Source organism: Mesoplodon bidens (genome assembly GCF_964165515.1).
Source record: "Mesoplodon bidens genome assembly, chromosome: 13".
Lineage (NCBI taxonomy): Eukaryota > Metazoa > Chordata > Mammalia > Artiodactyla > Ziphiidae > Mesoplodon > Mesoplodon bidens.
In genome coordinates, this window is record NC_138169.1 from 28,943,210 (window position 1) to 28,962,167 (window position 18,958).

The 18,958-nt window shown below is 36.0% G+C and overlaps 1 protein-coding gene across 1 annotated transcript; it reads left to right on the plus strand.

Annotated features, from left to right (window-relative positions):
* The first annotated feature begins 4 nt into the window (after window positions 1–4).
* CEP76 (centrosomal protein 76) lies at window positions 5–17,577 on the plus strand. The gene is made up of 12 exons (XM_081253237.1): window positions 5–235; window positions 944–1,099; window positions 2,159–2,237; window positions 2,861–3,085; window positions 4,208–4,393; window positions 6,279–6,376; window positions 6,751–6,879; window positions 8,894–9,082; window positions 11,457–11,623; window positions 12,653–12,986; window positions 15,037–15,254; window positions 15,813–17,577. Exons 1-12 carry the CDS (start codon window positions 173–175, stop codon window positions 15,949–15,951), a joined length of 1,983 nt encoding a protein of 660 aa, XP_081109363.1. The 5' UTR covers window positions 5–172; the 3' UTR covers window positions 15,952–17,577.
* Window positions 17,578–18,958: the final 1,381 nt, after the last annotated feature.

Here is an 18,958-nt window from a genome sequence, read left to right on the forward strand (position 1 = left end):
GACAGGCGGCGCGGGGGCAGCCCGGCCGCCGTTTGGAAACAGCAGTTGGCGCCGTCCGGTTTCCCCGCCGGCCTGACGCGGCGGCCCGGGAGCGCGCGAGTCGAGCGGTCGCGGGCTCTCGCTCCGCCGCGGAGACGCTGCGGCGGCTGGGGCCGCCGAAGGGGAGCCCAGCATGTCGCTGCCTCCGGAGAAGGCGTCCGAGCTGAAGCAGCTCATCCACCAGCAGCTGAGCAAGGCGAGGCGAGGCGAGGCGGGGCGGGCGGCGGGGGCCGGGCTGGGGCGGGAGGCAAGCCCCGCGGAGTCGCGTCGAGCACGGCTGTGGGGCCGCAGGCCGTCGCTTCAGCGGGGAGGTGGCGGCGGAGGGGCTGCCGGTGCTCTGGAGTGGAAGTGCTGCCGTTCCTTGGGGCTCAGCTGGGGCTCCGCAGCAGCCGCTTCCCGCCCCCCGCGCGCCTGTGCAGAGTGTCGGCGTCTTTCAGCCCCGCCGTGGTCCTGACACGGCACTGTGTCCCCCAGATTCATAAAGGGTCACTCAGTTAACTCACGGTCACATATAAAAAGTTGAAAGCTGACATTTAGCCTTTGATCGTCTCCTGCAGGTCTCTGCTCTACTCTCAAAAAGCTTGTTTCGGTTGAGTGTTATTTGTGGGGAAATGCTAGCAAAGGTAATAGATAAGCAGTAGAGCTTATTTCTAGAACTTCTACTAAAAAATTCATCTTTAAAGTTTTTTTTCCTTTTAAAAACGTTATCTTTATTCTCAGTGAATTTCGGTGACAATTTCACATTTATTGTTACTTTAGAGGTCTTTCTGAATTTAGTCTATCTACACTCATTATGATTATTATTTTTTGGGGGGCGGGTCAGTATTTTAGAAAGAGGTTAGCTAGTTGGCAATCTTTGACTGATTTGTAACGTTTTAAGTCGTAATGCGAGTTTTCTGCATAGATGGATGTCCATGGCAGGATAAGAGAAATCCTTGCTGAGACCATACGGGAAGAACTGGCACCTGATCAACAACAGTTATCAACGGAAGATTTGATCAAAGCCCTTAGACGCCGGGGAATCATTGATGATGTGATGAAAGAACTTAATTTTGTTACTGTGAGTAATCTCTTAGAGGAAAAAATTTGAGAGTCTGAGTATATTCTCATGCTTACTGCTGCTCGTAGGGTCCATATTTGGGGCCTCTCCTTTTAGTAAAACTACTTTTTAAATAAGACCAGTTTGTCTAGTAATATCCTTGTCTCAAGTATGAGCTACTCTACCCTTGAATGGGGCAGGTAGGATTATGCCTCAGTGAAACTGGAGTTATGGACCTGATTATTCCCTTTACAGTGGGAGTTTTCTCTTGTTATTTTCTAGGTCTGTAACTTTAAGTATATATATTAGTCAAATTAGTTCACTACAACCTAATTCTTTTTTACTAATATTCTATAGTTTTTCTAGATTAAGCTTATTTTTAAAATAAACACATTCTTTTGGCACTGTGTTTTCTAAGATGAACAAATTATCAGTTTCTTTACGAAAATAATTGTCTGCATAAGAACCTTCAAATCTTTTCATACAAATAGGTCAGTAGTGAGGTGACAGCCTCTCAGTGCACAGATTAGTAAGTAGGTCTTCTTTTGAAACTGAGGCAGTGATGAGAGACTGTGACCTCAATACCTAGGTAATATATTGTGAAAATTAGATGGACTTCATAATACACCAGGGAATAAGTGTTTTAGTACAGCATCCTTTTTTGGTTTTTGAGGTTTATTAACTCATTTGTTATAAAAATTGACCTAGTAACAGCTTCTGCTGTGTGAATGTGTCACTTCCTTATTAAAATCAGTTCTGGTCCTGGTGGAATCACAAGCCAGATGTTATATGAGGTTTGGAGAAAATTTAACCTTCTGTAAAGTGTTAAGAATTTGTTTTAGCATTCTGTGGACATGGCTTGAACATTAATTCCTTCGTGTTAGACTTTAGGAGTGACCAGTTGCATTACTGTTTTGGCAGGCTTTTCATTATTTTAACTATGCTAGGAAAGTAAGGACATTTTGAGGGGGTTTTATCCTATCTACTTTTGGTTCAGTTCTTAGTCCCATTATTGGCATTTCCTTGCCTAACTATAATTTTTTTTTTCTAATTTGTTTTGATTTTTTTCTGCCATTCTAGGATAATGTTGATCAAGAACTCCCTTCCTCTCCAAAACAACCTGTTGGCTTTACTGACAGACAATCAACGTTAAAAAAAAGTATGTGTATTTCTTTTTAACGTTAATTTAGATGTGGATAGTACTGCATATTGATGGGCTGTACTGTTTGGTATTTGATAGAAAACATTTTGATGTTTTTTTTCCAGAATGAAATACTTATATTTTTGTGATTAATCATCCAAAAAACTTAGATTCTATTTTGCATGAAGTATATCAGAAGATTTAATTTATAGCTGGGTAGAAGCAAAAACAGGACCACCTGTTTCTCATATTTTATTAATATATCTTATAAATTGTACAGCCTTGCTTTTTTAATGGCAGTGTAATTATCTAACAAGTATACTAGCTGAGTTGGTAATTGACTGAGTTGGTTTGTGGAGGTGAAGGAGTGTTGGATAAGCAACTAAAAAATAAAGGTATCCTAAACCTTGGCTCTGACTCCTTTCTAGCTGGGAGAAAGTAGCCAGAGTGTAAATTCAGAAAAAGATATCGTATTAGGTATCTTTTCTTTGCGGGGTACACAGGGGCCTGGTATCTAGTAAATATGTTACTCTTTATTTAGTCTTTGGTTTTATTTCTGTCAAGTTATTATTTCCTATTGTCTTGATCACATTGCTTAAGTTAATTGGCAGTTTCCTCATATATATTGCTACACTTTACAGCTAATATTGATCCAACACGGAGGTATCTTTACCTTCAGGTTTTGGGTGGAAAAGCTTTCTTGGAACATCTGCAAGAACCTGAGCCTTTACCAGGACAAGCTTGTTCAACCTTTACTTTATGTTTACATTTTCGAAACCAACGTTTTCGTTCTAAACCTGTTCCATGTGCCTGTGAACCAGATTTTCATGATGGCTTTTTACTTGAAGTACACAGAGAAAATTTAGGTAAGGAGCAATAATAAATTGCCATTTAATTTTGTAAATCTTTGTTAGGTTTTATTGCAGTACAACTTCTGCAATAAACAACTTCTGCTTACGGAGAGATTTATAATGGATGAATCTCCCAGTCTTTTGTTTTATTTTTTTTTCCCTCGCTGCTTTTTTCTACTTAAACTACTTATACCTACCTTCTTGCTTTATTTTTGCAAATTAGTTTTCCCTGAATATTATTTTTTGACTGTTTTAATGGTTGGTTCTTTAGTAATAAAAATTTAAATGCTTGTTAGGTGGAGAATGAGACAGGATCCTCCTCATTTATGAAAGATGGCTAGATTTACGATGTCACGTAACTTTTACAATCAAAGTTTAGATGTGAATCTATTACTCATTTTTATGACTTTAAAATTATGATGCTTGATTACTGTAATTATTTCACATTGTTTCTTTCTGTAAAGGTATCTTACATATTTTAGTTGTCAATATCAAAATCTTTATAATATATTTGTAAACTTAACAGTTTTATAATTATATGTTCAGAATTTTAGATTACTGAGATGGCTAATGCACTACTAAAATTTTGTTATTTTTTTACCCGGTGAAAAATGTTACCTTAATAAGGCAGTAAATGGCTTAAATTGCTAGCTCCAAGGTGCTGGATCTTTCAGTTTTGTGTAGATAATACAGTGGTTGTTTCTAGAGGTTTTGGGATAAAGGTATTTTATTCCTAAAATACCTTTATTAAAGGGGGATAATGGTATAATGGTGCCTTTATTAAAGGGAAATATTAAAGGGGAATGTTGACATATTTGAAGGCCTTTTATTGTGGTAGCATATATTATTTATGTACTTTTGAAGAGCAGACTTACCTCTTAGAGGTCAGAAAACACCAATATGCATTAAGTAACTAGGTAACTTGTCACAGTTCCACCAGTCCTCTCAAAAGTTAGTGATACAGATAGGACTGTACTTTTATTCCCAGTCTGTAGCATGCTTCCTGAGGCATTGCCAACTTGCTCTGTTTGATTTTATTTGTTTATTATTAGTATCCTTTTCAATGAAAGTATTCTTTTACGTTGGTCTAACTGGATATGTAATGTGGTGTAATTTTTTTTTTGTTTATGTTGCTAGGTGATGGAACTAGAATGGCTGATTCAACAACAATGTTATCAATAAGTGACCCAGTTCATATGGTGCTAATCAAAACCGACATATTTGCCGAGACCACTTTAGTAGCATCCTATTTTCTTGAATGGCGATCGGTTTTGGGCTCAGAAAATGGAGTGACCAATCTTACTGTGGAACTTATGGGTGTAGGTATGATGATTAATATCACTGTTACCTTTTTATAGCCACAGTTGGTTTGTAAGTACATTTTACATTTTAACAATGCCTTTGTAAGCCAAGGGGGAAACGTGTAAAAAGAGTTTCATTGGAATTACAGTTGGACTCCAGTATTATAGTTTTAGGAAATGTCTTGAGTAGTGTGAGTATAGAACTTCACAGTCACTCTGGCCTTGTCTAAAGGAAAATTTTTTTTTCTGTGAGATGCATAAAGAAATCTTGACGGCTTTTTTCCTCCAAATTTATTTGCTATAAAGAAAGTTAAGATTCTTCACACACGCACGAATGCACTCACCCATACGTGACAACCTCCATCCTAGCACAGCCCAGAATACTGCGCATCCCATCAGTGCCAGGGCCTTCCTGTACCAGCGGTTCTTGCAGAACATGGAGTAGGTATTCTTCTAACCTTTTACAGGTGGGAAAGGGGCTCAAAGAAGGGCTAATTTGCTCAATGTCAGTATCAATGGTAGTATTGTTTGAGAACGGAGATGGTACCTGTCTTGTCACCATTGTTTTCCTGGACTCTTGCATGCTACCTGATATGTAATACATATTTGCTAGTGGAATGAAAAAATAAAACCTGCACTGTTTTAAACACTACATATTATGCAACTACTGGGTTGATCAAAAAGATCTTATGGAAAAACCTGGACGAACCTTTTGGCTGACCCAATACTTGTGGTATTGAAATTAGGTTACAGAGTTAAACTTGGCCAGTGGACAATAGAGCTTTAGTAATTTAGATTTTGATAAGTTAGAACCCAGAATACATTTTTCCATAAGTAAATAGTAGGGAGAAAGCTCTATGTAGGAGATTTTTTTAAAAATATATTTATTTATTTATTTATTTGGCTGTGCTGGGTCTTAGTTGCGGCATGGGGGATCTAGTTCCCTGAGCAGGGATTGAACCCGGGGCCCTTGCATTAGGAGTGCAGAGTCTTAACCACTGGACCACCAGGGAAGTCCCAGGATATTTATTCTCAAAATAGATACCTTTTATTTGTTTTCAAATATAGACCTAACACAATAGTCATAGAATGACCAGAAAATTTCTGATTCATCAAAGAAATATTAAATAGTTCTGGCGTGAAGTATATTTGTTTTCTAATTCTTTAGATCCAGGCGTGGATTAAAAATTTGTACTCACATGTGAAAAATGGGAAGGGATAAGTGGAAATTACTCTATGTGACAAAATGTATAAATATTTTCTGAGAATGAGGTGTTAACAGTTGCTTTGTACTCAGCCATAAAAAGGAATGAAATTGGGTCATTTGTAGAGACGTGGATGGACCTAGAGAGTGTCATACAGAGTGAAGTAAGCCAGAAAGAGGAAAACAAATATTGTGTAATAATGCATATATGCAGAATCTAGAAAAATGGTACAGATGATCTTATTTGCAAAGCAGAAATAGAGACACAGACGTAGAGAACAAATGAATGGATACCAAGGCGGGGTGGGATGGGAGGAATTGGGAGACTGGGATTGACACATATACATTATTGATACTAAAAAAAAGAACAAGAAGAAAAAACCAGTTGCTTTGACTTTGTCTTTAATGAAGATAAAAATCAAGAATCATAAATTCTTTAGGTCTGAAAAGTCCTTTAAAATGTGATTTGGAAGCTAAGAAAATAGGTAATCTCCTTATAACTAGATAAAGGCCTTTGAACAAAATAAAAACTAATTTGATTTGGTTCATTTTTAATATGAATATTAAAGGTGACATTAAATATTATCTTTATTCCATGTAAGTGGTAAAGTACAAAAATTCTTAAATTATTTTGGTTAAACTTTGATTGACTAAATATATATAGTATTAAAACTTCTGAAGTTACATTTATTTACATTTACAGGCACAGAATCAAAAGTTTCTGTGGGAATTTTAAATATAAAACTTGAGATGTACCCACCACTCAGTCAAACATTATCTCAGGAAGTAGTGAACACACAGGTAAATAATCCTGAATTTCTCTTCTTTGTGTGTGTGTTTTCATAGTAGTATATTTACCTGTTAATTGTAGAAAGTGTTCTCTTTTTAGAAAATTATCATTTATTAGTTTTAAGCAAGAGAAGGACAATATGACTCATTATTTAAAAATTTTTGTCTGGGGTCAAAAATGGTGGCTCTGACTATTGTATGGAGACTGGATTGTCCTGGGAAGTGTGAGAACAGGGAGACCAGTTAGGCCCTTACAGACAAGAGATGGTGGTGTCTTCGATTAGGGTACTGGTAACGATGGAGGAAATGCAGAGATTTGTTACATATTTGAAGTAATTAATTAAGCAGAATGAATATAAATTGATATATATTTTTTTAATTTCAAGCTTGCTTTGGAACGTCAGAAAACTGCAGAGAAAGAGCGGTTATTTCTTGTGTATGCTAAGCAGTGGTGGAGAGAATATTTGCAAATTCGACCCTCACACAATTCACGGCTGGTTAAGATTTTTGCACAGGTTTGTAAGTTGTATGAGAAAAGCTTCACCCCTCCCTGTATTTGAGATTTACTGTTGTAAATGTAAATTTCATTTAACTTGAATTTGTAAAATGTATTTATTCCAGACAAATGAAAGTTTATTTATAAAATAGAATGCTGATTTTGTAGTACTCTCTTACAGTAGTAAGTAGGTGAGTGACATAACACAATCTTTGTTTTATTTTGGTTTTCTTTTTCAATTGTTTTTCTAAACCTTTTTTGAATATATTTGATTTAAACTAGATGAAAACTCATTTTGTTTAACTTGGAGTGTGTCCTTGATAGATACTTTGTACTAAATAAGTACTGGGACACTTTGCAATTTATATATAAATTGAACTTTCATGTGCAGAATTAGGAGTGTAGGCATGTATTTTTTTGTTAGGGTACTTTTTTAAGGCAAACAGTATTACATGTAATAATTTTATTTAACCCAGATCTCTAAGCTGGTGACCAGCAATATTTTACAGCAATTTAGTTGTATATCTCTACCTTTATTGTTTATTTTTATTATAATTTTAAAATATTTATTTATTTTTATTTGGCTGTGCCAGGTCTTAGTTGGGCACGCGGGATCTTTAGTTGCATCATGTGGGATCTAGTTCCCTAACCAGGGATCGAACCTGGGCCCTCTGCCTTGGGAGCGCAGAGTCTTAAATGCTGGACCGCCAGGGAAGTCCCTCTGCCTCTACTTTTTCTGTATCCTAAGCCCGTTTTCTCTTATTAATGAACCAACATAAGATAAATGATCAGATCCATTTGTTTTTTTTTAACAACTTCTGAGGAACCATTCAAATATTTTATATGTATTCAGCCTCGAGTAGGTGCTTTCATATGAGTATAGTGTATTTTGGGTAGTATTTCTCAGATCCTATACATTAGTCTAGCTTTAACCTACATTCTCTGGATTTTAGAACAGGCTAAAAATGGTTCAGTTTCTAGGTGAGGAGCTTGAGAATGGGAAACCTAGTTGACTTTTGGTGGAAATGCGGGAAGTGGCTTCTGACTTTCCAGTAGTGTTATCTATACGTTGAATGACTGGGCAGGTGACCTCAGGACAAGGGTGAAGAGAAACCAGTTGAGGTATAACTGGCTCCCTGCTCTTTATATAGTCTAGGGTGTGGTTATTCACTGCCCTGTGGAATCCCGGACCAGAGAGGGGACCTGCACAGGGAGGGAGGAAGGAAGTGGATCAGAGAAATGGCACATGGAAGAGCTGAATAATGTCCTGTTGTGTATACATACACACCACACCTTCTTTATCCATTCACCCCTTGATGGACACTTAGGTGTTTCCATAACTTGGCCGTTGTGAATAATGCTGCAGTGACCTGGGATGGGTGTGCAGGTATCTCTTTGAGATGCTGATTTCAGTTGCTTTGGATGTACATCCAGGAGTGGGATTGCTGGGTCGTATGATGGTTTAAGTTCTTACTGTCACAGGCTTTGGAGTCAGATGGCTCAGTGTTTGAATCCTGGCTCTGTTGTATAATAGCTGTAGCTTCAGTTTCTTTAACTTTATTTCTTTTTAATTTTATTTATTTATTTTTGGCTGCGTCGCGTCTTCGTTGCTGTGCGCCAGCTTTCTCTAGTTGCAGCGAGCGGGGGCTATTCTTCATTGCAGTGTGCGGGCTTCTTATTGTGGTGGCTTCTCTAGTTGCAGAGCATGGGCTCTAGGTGTGTGGGCTTCAGTAGTTGTGGCACAAGGGCTCAGTAGTTGTGGCATGAGGGCTCAGTAGTTGTGGCACATGGGCTTAGTTGCTCTGCGTGTAGCTTCAGTTTCTTTATCGATGAAATGAAAATAATAAGAGATGTTATGAGGATTAAAAGAAAAATTGCATGCACAACACTCAGCAGCCTAGTGCTGCGTGTAAGGTGAGCACTCAAGTGGTGTCCAGAATTACTTTCTCTCATTAATGTATTCTAAGAAAAAGTGTTAAAATTGGGAATGATTAACCTGTCATTACAGATAATGTTTTCCCCTTCTCCTCCAGGATGAAAATGGGATAAATAGACCAGTCTGTTCTTATGTTAAACCACTTAGAGCTGGGAGGCTTCTGGATACTCCAAGGCAAGCAGCAAGATTTGTTAATGTCCTTGGTTATGAAAGAGCCCCTGTTATCGGAGGAGGAGGTAAACAGGAACAGTGGTGCACTCTGCTGGCCTTTCTCTGTAGAAACAAGGTATCCTACACACATAATAGAACTAAAAACCAGTACATCATAGTTATTGCGAGTTTATGATATATTTGTAAAAGAATTAACTTCGGAAAAAAGTACGTATTGTCAATTTGAACAAGTCAGGGTCTTGTTTTCATCATTTTCCTTAACATTTAAATGTCAGTACATTAAAAAAAACTTCACATCTTTATCTTCTCGTGTAATTTCTTATTTAACATAATGTGATTTTTGTGAGGTGTAGGGACCTGCAAGTACTATAGTGTCAGAAACCAAGGTGGAGAGGTAAACAGTGAATTAGATATAGCACCAAGACCAGAACCATGGTCTTTTAGTACTATTCATGGGTTAAAATTTGCTTAGATGGTACTTTTTTTTTTTTTAAAGAGAAAATGGCAGTTACAAAATGAATATGGAAAAAAATGTTGGATTGCACGGTATTTAGTTTCAAAGATAAGTATATATTTAAGAATTTGTGTATATATATTGATGTTGAACGTAAATTAATTGATTTCAGTAAACTAATTTTATATATTATGGTATATTTTCTAATTTTCTGTGTTCTAAAAATTTTGATGATATTATGAAAACAAGACTATAGCATTCCAACTCTGTTGAAACACAACAGAAAAAATAAATTTCTTTAATGTATTATTGTTTTGAAATAATTTTTAGTCTGAAGTTGTGTAAATAGTACATATGGGTATTCACAAGGCAAAGCTTATACATTGGAAGAAACCATTTAGATTAGAGATTCATTTGTCAATTGGAAAGATTTTTAAAGACAATTGAAAACAGTTAAACATTACTTATCAAAAAAATTATTTTGATTTATTCCCAAGTTGTAGTTCCCAGAAGTTGTATGTATGGATTTAAACTTAAAATAAAAATTTCAAATATAGTAGGAATGGTACATATTTTAAATTATTATCTAAATAATTCTTTTGTAAAACAAATAATCACCCCCTTTGATTCTCTGTTTTATTTTCTTTACCTGAGTTTATTTGAAGAGATAGCACAGCTTGACTTAGAAGTTTGAAAATTATTTAAAATATTTTTCTTGCACAAACAATAGCTTTACAACAGTAAAGGTGAAATTTTACCCATAATTCTATTTTTCATCTATTTTTATATTTTTATGTTTCTCTCCTGTGTATATATGATTTTTTCCATAATTATAATTGATATAAATAAAAATTTGTGCCCTGCTTGTATAAATTAGCATTATGCTTTGAACATTTTCCTATGTGTTGCTACAGTCATTATGATCTCCATCTTTTAATGGCTGAATAAAGTTTTCATGAGTTGATATACAAGATCTGCTTAACTGTTTTGCTGTCATAGGATCTGTTTTGCCATCATAGGAACTGCTTCTTTTGGCTAAGTTAGGCTTGCTTCCAGTTTTTTTGATATCACTGTGAATGAATTTTTGCATTGAATGTCTTTGGTTGTATTGTTATTTTTCTTTTGAAATTTTTTTCTAATACAAAATCTCATGTATAGAAATAACTGGGTCTAAAAGGTTAGATATTATATTTTTCAAAAGTCAATTTAACAATTATAAGATGCTATTTGTTTTATTATTGTTAATTAAAAGACAGCAGTGTAGAGCCACTAATGCAAAATTTGGGGGGAAAGAAATCATCCCTCATTCTAGCACTGAACTCAATAGTTATTTTTGCTTTTGTATATTACCTGTAGTCGTACACTTAAATACATATCTTCATATAATTATACCCTTACTGTTAATTAATTTTAATACCTTTTTCACAGAAAATGTCAGATATTTTCTATTATTTTTGTTGTTTCATAATTTTTTAAATTGTGAAAGTAATATAACATTATCAAAGAGAGTTTAGACAAGAGAAGGGGAAACTATATATATATAATCTATGCTAATTGTAGCTATTGTTGGTGTTCTGTTGTTCTTTTATCCAATCATTTTTTTCTATGTATGTATTTCCTTAAAACGATCATGTATAGATACTTTAATTCATTGTTTTAATTTAAGTTTGAGTATTTTCCCGTTTATTTTCATTTCCTACTATATGATTTGTCAGCTTGTGTGTTCATGCCCCTTAGCTATTTATCTTTAAATTCTTACTGCTTTTCTTCTATGTTGTATGAGTTCTTTATAAACTTTGGAATCTTAAAGTATACATATTAATGCCTATCAGATTTGTAGGCACTGATTTTGTAAAATAGGTGCTTTTAAAATTTGTATGTTCTTTTTTCCCCTCATTGTTTTAGCTTAACACTGGACTAATGATTAAAAGTGAAAATTTAATAATACTTTTTAATTGCAATTTTGTATTTAAATATTTAAAGAGGAAACAATATGAAGGAGTAAATAGTTAACTTTACTTCCTTTCATTTCCAGGGAGACTGTGAAGACCATGCCAACCTCCTGTGCAGCCTCCTTCTTGGATATGGGCTGGAAGCCTTTGTCTGTGTCGGGACAAAGGCCAAGGGAGTGCCCCACGCATGGGTTATGACGTGTGGGACTGATGGAACCATCACTTTTTGGGAGAGTTTAACAGGACACAGGTTTGTCAGCTAAGTTTATAAGGATAGTAACATGAAGGTGTAAATATTGTAAACTATAGGTTCTTTGTTTGTATTGATGATACTCAAAGACACGTATTGATAATTTTGGTTATGTAAAAAATTAAGTAAGATAGCTAGGAACTAAACTCTAAGAAAATTTGTACACCTAAAATGTTCTTTACCAACATGATATTAATAAAAAATGAATTATGTTTATTTTTAATTTTGTGTAATTGGCTTATGTTTTTTCTTTTCTTTTTTTTTTTGGCCGTGCGTGCCACGTGGCGTGCGGGATCTTAGTTCCCCGAGAAGGGATCCAACCCGTGCCCCCTGCAGTGGAAGTGTGGAGTCTTAACCACTGGACCACCAGGGATGTCCTGGCATATGTTTTTCCTGATGATCGTCCCTAAGCCTAAAAATACAAGTTGTAAATCATTTCTTTTGAAAATTTGATGTGGTTACCAACTCTGTGTTGGTAAATCCACTGTACTTTTTTTCAGTGTCATCAGATTTTGAAAGAGCGAAATGTTCCCTCCTTCCTAGAACATTCTCTTCCTTAGCTTCTCTCGTAGCACTGTGTTTCAGTTTTCATTATTCCTCTTTGGCTGTTCTCGGTTTTCCTTCATTTTATCTTCAAATGTGGGAGTTCCTGAAGACACAGCCCTGGGCCCTCTTCTTATTTTCCTGGGTTTTCTTTTTCCGTGGTTGATAATCATTTTAGTTAGTTGTACCTAAAAATGTGTAACTAAATTATTTTGTTATCTGATAAATGTTTTTGATCTTAATGCTATACACAGAATATGTTCTTGTGTTAAAGGAATAAAACTGGTTCTATATCATAAGATGTGCCATACAGTTAACATAGAGTAATCAAATTGTGGAAATAGAAGAAGGAAAAACAAGTATTAAACTGTAGTCCTGGGAAATAGTTATGACCTTAAGTGTTAGAATAATTTTTTTCCTCAATAAGCTGCTGTTGTCTTAATTTTTAAGTTCTTATTATATAAAATTATGATTAACCTTTTTTAGGTACCTCCACAAACCTACCAGTCCTGATGAGCCTTCAGCTGCTGAACAGCCCAAACCGTTGTACCCGTATCGAACAATCGGTTGTGTTTTCAATCATCAGATGTTCCTGGGAAACTGTCAGCCCTCTGACTCAGTAGAAGGCTGTGTGTTTGATTTGAATGATGAGTCCAAATGGAAACCCATGAGTGAGGAAGCAATTAAATCCGTGTGTGCTCCAGGGGCCACCACGTCCCTTCCTCCCTTCCCTCCGCTGTGTGCGTCCACAATCGATGCTTCAGTGACAAGCAATGAAATTGAAATGCAGCTCAGGCTACTAGTGTCGGAACACAGGAAGGTAATTAACACTGACGTTTGTGCTTTCGTGCAGTTTTTTCATTTGTTTATGTATTTAATAATTTTGGGGGGGGCATGTAAAATAGTGCCAATCAATATTCTAGCCCTAAACAAAGCAAATTCAATCCCTTCCTTTATGAAGCTTGTAGTTTTGAAAATCATGAGAGTAAAGTTCTGAGATTCAAAAATTTCTAAACTCACCAATACTTCGAGAATTTATTACTTCCTTCTAGAAATGAAGAACGGTGGACTTGTTCAGACTTTTGTGAATTTGGATTTCCTCTTTTTAAAGTACTTATTCAAATAATTTCCCATTGAAAATATTGGGTTAATTTTTTTCATATTCATTTTTTTCCAGGTTTGTTTAGTTTGTTTTGTTTTTCTATTACATTAAAGTAGGTAGATGTAAGATGGTATCCTCATTGTGTCTTTAATTTGCATTTCCCTGATTACTAATGAGATCAAGCTTCTTATTAGTCATTTAGATTTCTTTTGTAAAGGGCCTTAAAGGAAACATAAAAAGAACTAATCATAAAGGAAAAGATTAGTATATTTTAAGAACTTACGTTCATCAAAAGAAATCATTAAGAGAGTGAAAAAGCAGCCTTGGAGTGGGAAAAGTTATTTGCCACACATATAACCAACAAAAGACTAGAGTCCAAAACTTCTGCAGAAGATTGATTTCTAATTCACCTTTTGGGATTCCCTAGTAGACTCCCCACCTTGGATGAGCCCTGATACTCATGTTCCTTGAGACCATCAAAGGCAAGCTGATTATCAAGTATGTTCTCTGGGCTCCCAATTACTCTTAGCTTTGGCCTCTAAAATCTTACCTACTTGCCAACTCCTCAAAGCATTTAGGAATGTGTTTTGGGAAGTATTTAATGTGGCATCTGTAGTGTGTTTGCAGCAATAGGTGGGTCAGGGCCCCGGCTCACTGCACCGCTGGAAGCCAAAGCCCCTGCCTTGTGCCCTCCATTGCTTGTATTGCCTTTTAGTTTTCTTAGCTCCTGTTCACAAATGAAACCGGTATTTTATTACATTATAAGAGTTACCTTGTATAGAAAAAGAAAACAAAACTGAGCCGGATGCCATTGATGATCACTAGCTAAGTTAGTGGTGTCTGTAAACCAGCAATTGGGATTCCGAGGAAAAGTATAGGTGATCATAGACCTTGGAATCACTTGAAACCAGTTGAAACTGAATGTGAAATTAGATCTGTTATGATAATCAAAATATTTAGAATTTTGAGTTTGTTTGTAACATTAAAAAAAATCACGTGTCTAGATAGCAATAGTTCATTTGATATTATAAATGACGTTAGAATTGCCTTCAACATGTTCTAAGTTTCCTGAGGGCCTAAAGCCTGTGCTCTTCGGTACCTTTTACAGAATAAATGCTTGGTAAATATTTGAGTTTAATTATATATGCAATTTGTTGACTTTTCTCCCATACTACAGTTGAATTTATGGTGGGAGCAATCAAATTAAGCAGATTCAATCTTGCTAAACTCTTTAAAGTTAAATAAAATGTGACCTCAGGGCTTCCCTGGTGGCGCAATGGTTAAGAGTCCACCTGCCAATGCAGGGGACAGGGGTTCGTGCCCCGGTCCGGGAAGATCCCACATGTCGCGGAGTGGCTGGGCCCGTGAGCCATGGCCACTGAGCCTGCATATCTGGAGCCTGTGCTCCTCAACGGGAGAGGCCACAACAGTGAGAGGACCGCGTACCGCAAAAAAAAAAGTGACCTCAGAATTCAGTGACACTGTGTCTTCCACAGTAGGATGATTCCTTATGGTCTTGTGGACATTAAGGAAGTACAGGATTTGGAGCCTTCACTAACATCATTGCATTGGCCAATTTTTGTTGTTTCTCTAAGAAGTAAAACCTGATACCTGTGGTTCCTTTTATAATTTTTACTTCTGTGTATCCTTATTATCATAGGAAATTAAGAAAATTATGACAGGTTTTAAAAATCTTTTGGCATACATTAAAATAATCAATTATTAAAATAATCAGTAAAATAATCAATTTCCCTTTCGATTGCTGTAGGATCTTGGCCTCACTACTGTTTGGGAAGACCAGCTTTCCTATCTCTTATCACCAGCTCTGGCATCTTATGAATTTGAGCGTACAACCAGTATATCTGCGGGCAATGAAGAATTTCAGGACGCCATCAGGAGGGCTGTACCCGATGGTCACACATTTAAAGGGTTCCCGATACACTTTGTGTATAGAAATGCGCGGCGCGCCTTTGCCACATGTCTTCGGTAGGTGGATTGTGACATCACAGATATTTCTGACTTAATCTCAGCCATCAGTATGGCTCTCATTTAGGAATGACTTCAGAGTCACACAGGCAGCTCTTATGATGTATCCTCCTGCCACAGGTTGTGATTCATTAGGACCGGAATGTAGCTCTAGAGAGTTCGGGATAATTTTCCCAATGGTTTTGGTCAATCTAGTTGAGGATCACTGATCTTATCTAGCGTCACTTTAAAAATTTATAGACTATGAGGAAATAGTTTATAATTTGAATAGTTTCACCAAAATTACAGAGCCATCCGTAGCAGAGACAGGATTTTTAAAAATCATTTTTTTTAACATCTTTATTGGAGTATAATTGCTTTACAATGGTGCGTTAGTTTCTGCTGTATAACAGAGTGAATCAGCTATACGGATACATATATCCCCGTATCTCCTCCCTCTTGCATCTCCCTCCCACCCTCCCTATCCCTAAAAATCATTTAAAATACTGACTTTCTTGGGAATAAGAAAGTAAAACCTAAATTCATTTCTTAATTGAATACATTTTCTTTCTTCTGTAGGTCTCCTTTCTGTGAAGAAATAATCTGTTGCCGTGGAGACCAGGTGCGACTGGCAGTTCGTGTCCGAGTGTTTACTTACCCTGAATCTGCATGTGCTGTTTGGATCATGTTTGCTTGTAAATATCGCTCGGTACTATAGGACTAACTAACATTTCTATAAGAATATACCTGTATTTTATTGGAATTTTACACATTGTATTGATACATTACTAGCTGTTTAGAGGTTCATTATTTTAAAAATCACAGTCTGGCTTGGATGTCATATTTCACTTTTGTATATACCTGATTAATAATGTTTGAAAAAAATGATGTGTGTATTTAAAAATTAAGGTTGAAAAACTTGTATAAATCTGAGTAGAAGTTAGTATAAATTAAGTGTGTATCCTATTTTAATAAATGCTACTTTGTTTGTAGGTAGTCAGTAGTTTAAATATGAATATAAAATTTACTCAGTTTTCTTTACATTAACAGGTAATCAGAAAGTTATTTGTCTAAGGGTTTGAGCCATAGTAAAATTAATATGATTATTATTTTTCATAGATTAATGGGATTATTTTATATAAGTTAGGAGACTTTAACTTCACAACAGATTTATTTATTACATAGGTGAAAATACATTTTGATGAATTTACCACTTTTGTGGTTTACCCATAACCATAGGGATATTTGTGACTTTCCAGAGAGTTATGGGAAGATATGGATGCAGGAGCAGGGAAAAAACTAGTACCAGAAAAGCATAAATATTAGTAACAAAACAAACTGCACTTGAAAGTACACAAATAATTTATAAATATTTGTTAGTCTGATTCATTATAAAAGTGAATTGGGTATTTTAGAAAAAATTTATCATACCCTTTTGTTATGATGTTGAGAAATTGTTTTCTGTAATTAATATTGTCAGTCTGTTGCTGGCTGATTTTCTGCGGTCAGAGGATTCATTACTAGCCTCTCATGGAGTCCATCTTCTGAAACCACAGTTTTTCTTTCTTTCTTTCTCCATTTGTGGTAAAAACATCGATGTACATGTGATAAATCTAAATCAGAATTGTGTGTGAGGCCACTGAAAAATAAGCCTCTTTGAGCGCCTCCATGCCGATGTTTGATTTTAAATTGAGCACAGTGAGCATTGAAGAAAGAGGCTGTAGCAGTTTGACTGTAAGAAGCTGCCTGACGGATTACTTTGCAGGTCCGTCAGCCTCTCTGCACAGCTCTCGGTTCAGTTCCTTCTCCTGCTGGGCTTCTTAAGAAAGTGACTGTGTACTGTTGGCTGTGCAAGTTATTCTTTTCATCACTTTAATACACCATCACAAATAAGATGATTTAATGTTTTAAAAATTACAATCTAAAGATATCCTAAAATTTACTTTTTGTTTTATTTTTACATATGATAACTATTTATGATTTCACTTGTTTAAAAAGTCTGAAAATATCCCTCCTGTATCAATTTTTATTGAGAACAATCAGGAGTTTCTTGAGAGACTGACATGACTTTAGAGGATTAGCGAGATAGGAGTTAGACTTTTACTCTGTTGCTGGAATTACTCACAAAGCTATTGACAGAGAAATTGGCTTGTAGTTTTCAACTTCTGGAACACACTCTTTATGAGGCATGTACTAAGAGGCAGACTGTATAATATATGAGATCAAGGCTGTGTTGTTATCTTTGAGGCTGGGCTTTCTGCCTTATTGTGACAGAGTAACACAGGTACTTATAATGCGCCTTTGGTGTAAATTCTAAAATAAATTTCCTTTTTATGCACTTTAATAGAGTCTGGCATGAATTAATATTTTCCTTTAAAGATGGTTTATTTCCAAATATTATTTCAGTCCTTTTATCACTAGAATTCTGCTATTCTTCTTACTAATAATTTTTCTTTTTAAAAATTAAATTTACCTTGTATATTTAGCTCTGTCATAAAAATTGTTTTTCTATTAAAATTGTAAACTTTTTTTAATATAATGCTTCTATTGTGTTCTTTTTAAAAATATTTATTTATATATTTATTTGGTTGTGCTGGGTTTTTTTTTTTAACATCTTTATTGGAGTATAATTGCTTTACAGTGGTGTGTTAGTTTCTGCTTTATAACAAAGTGAATCAGCTATACATATACGTATATCCCCATATCTCCTCCCTCTTGTGTCTTCCTTCCACCCTCCCTATCCCACCCCTCTAGTTGGTCACAAAGCACCGAGCTGATCTCCCTTTGCTATGCAGCTGCTTCCCACTAGCTATCTATTTTATATTTGGTAGTATATATAAGTCCATGCCACTCTCTCACTTCGTCCCGTGCTGGGTCTTAAGTTGCAGGAGGTGGGCTCTTTTAGTTGCAACTCGCTGGCACCTTAGTTGCAGCAGGCGGGCTCCTTAGTTGTGGCATGTGAACTCTTAGTTATGGTATGTATGCATGTGGGATCTAGTTCCCTGGCCAGGGATTGAACCCAGGCCCCCTGCGTTGGGAGTGCAGAATCTTAACCACTGCACCACCAGTGAAGTCCCTGATGTGTTCTTTTTGACAATATGTGCACTAACGTAGTTCTCTCTACATATGTAATATATAATAGATAGGTATATTTATTTCATAGAATATCAGAAACCTAGAAACTTCATTAGTCAAGCATGAACTTGTTGAATAAAACTTAACTAAATTCAGTTTCAACTAACTGAACACTCCAGGTGCCTTTAAGATATTTTCTAGTATTGAGGTATACATTTTTAGCTATGATCTGCAAAAGCATTTATAACCTGGCAGTTCTGGAAGGTATACACATTTGAAACCCATTTTTTCTACTTCTTAACAAAGGTAAGAGTTGAGCCAGATGAACTGAAGGCTTATATCTGAAAATAATATATCTCATAAAGTAGTATCCTGTGCCAGATATCTCACCATTGGAAGACATTAAGTTATGAACCATGAATTGCTTAAACTAATTCAAACTTCTGGTTTCATGCTCTACTAAACAAGAAAATAGCTTAGGTTAGACTACAGTTTGCAGTTTCATATTTTTTTTTAACTCAGATAACAATTTTGTACTTTCTACTTAAGTAGATAAGTATAGGCCTCTCACTGTTGTGGCCTCTCCCGCTGCGGAGCACAGGCTCCGGACGCACAGGCTCAGCGGCCATGGCTCACGGGCCCAGCCGCTC

What these genes read in the sequence shown, in the direction of transcription:
- CEP76 (XM_081253237.1), top strand. Translation starts at nt 173, where the DNA reads ATGTCGCTGCCTCCGGAGAAGGCGTCCGAGCTGAAGCAGCTCATCCAC. An exon ending in TGTGGAACTTATGGGTGTAG is followed by an intron (nt 4,394 to 6,278) that starts GTATGATGATTA and finishes TTACATTTACAG; the next exon opens with GCACAGAATCAAAAGTTTCT. An exon ending in GAGAGTTTAACAGGACACAG is followed by an intron (nt 11,624 to 12,652) that starts GTTTGTCAGCTA and finishes AACCTTTTTTAG; the next exon opens with GTACCTCCACAAACCTACCA.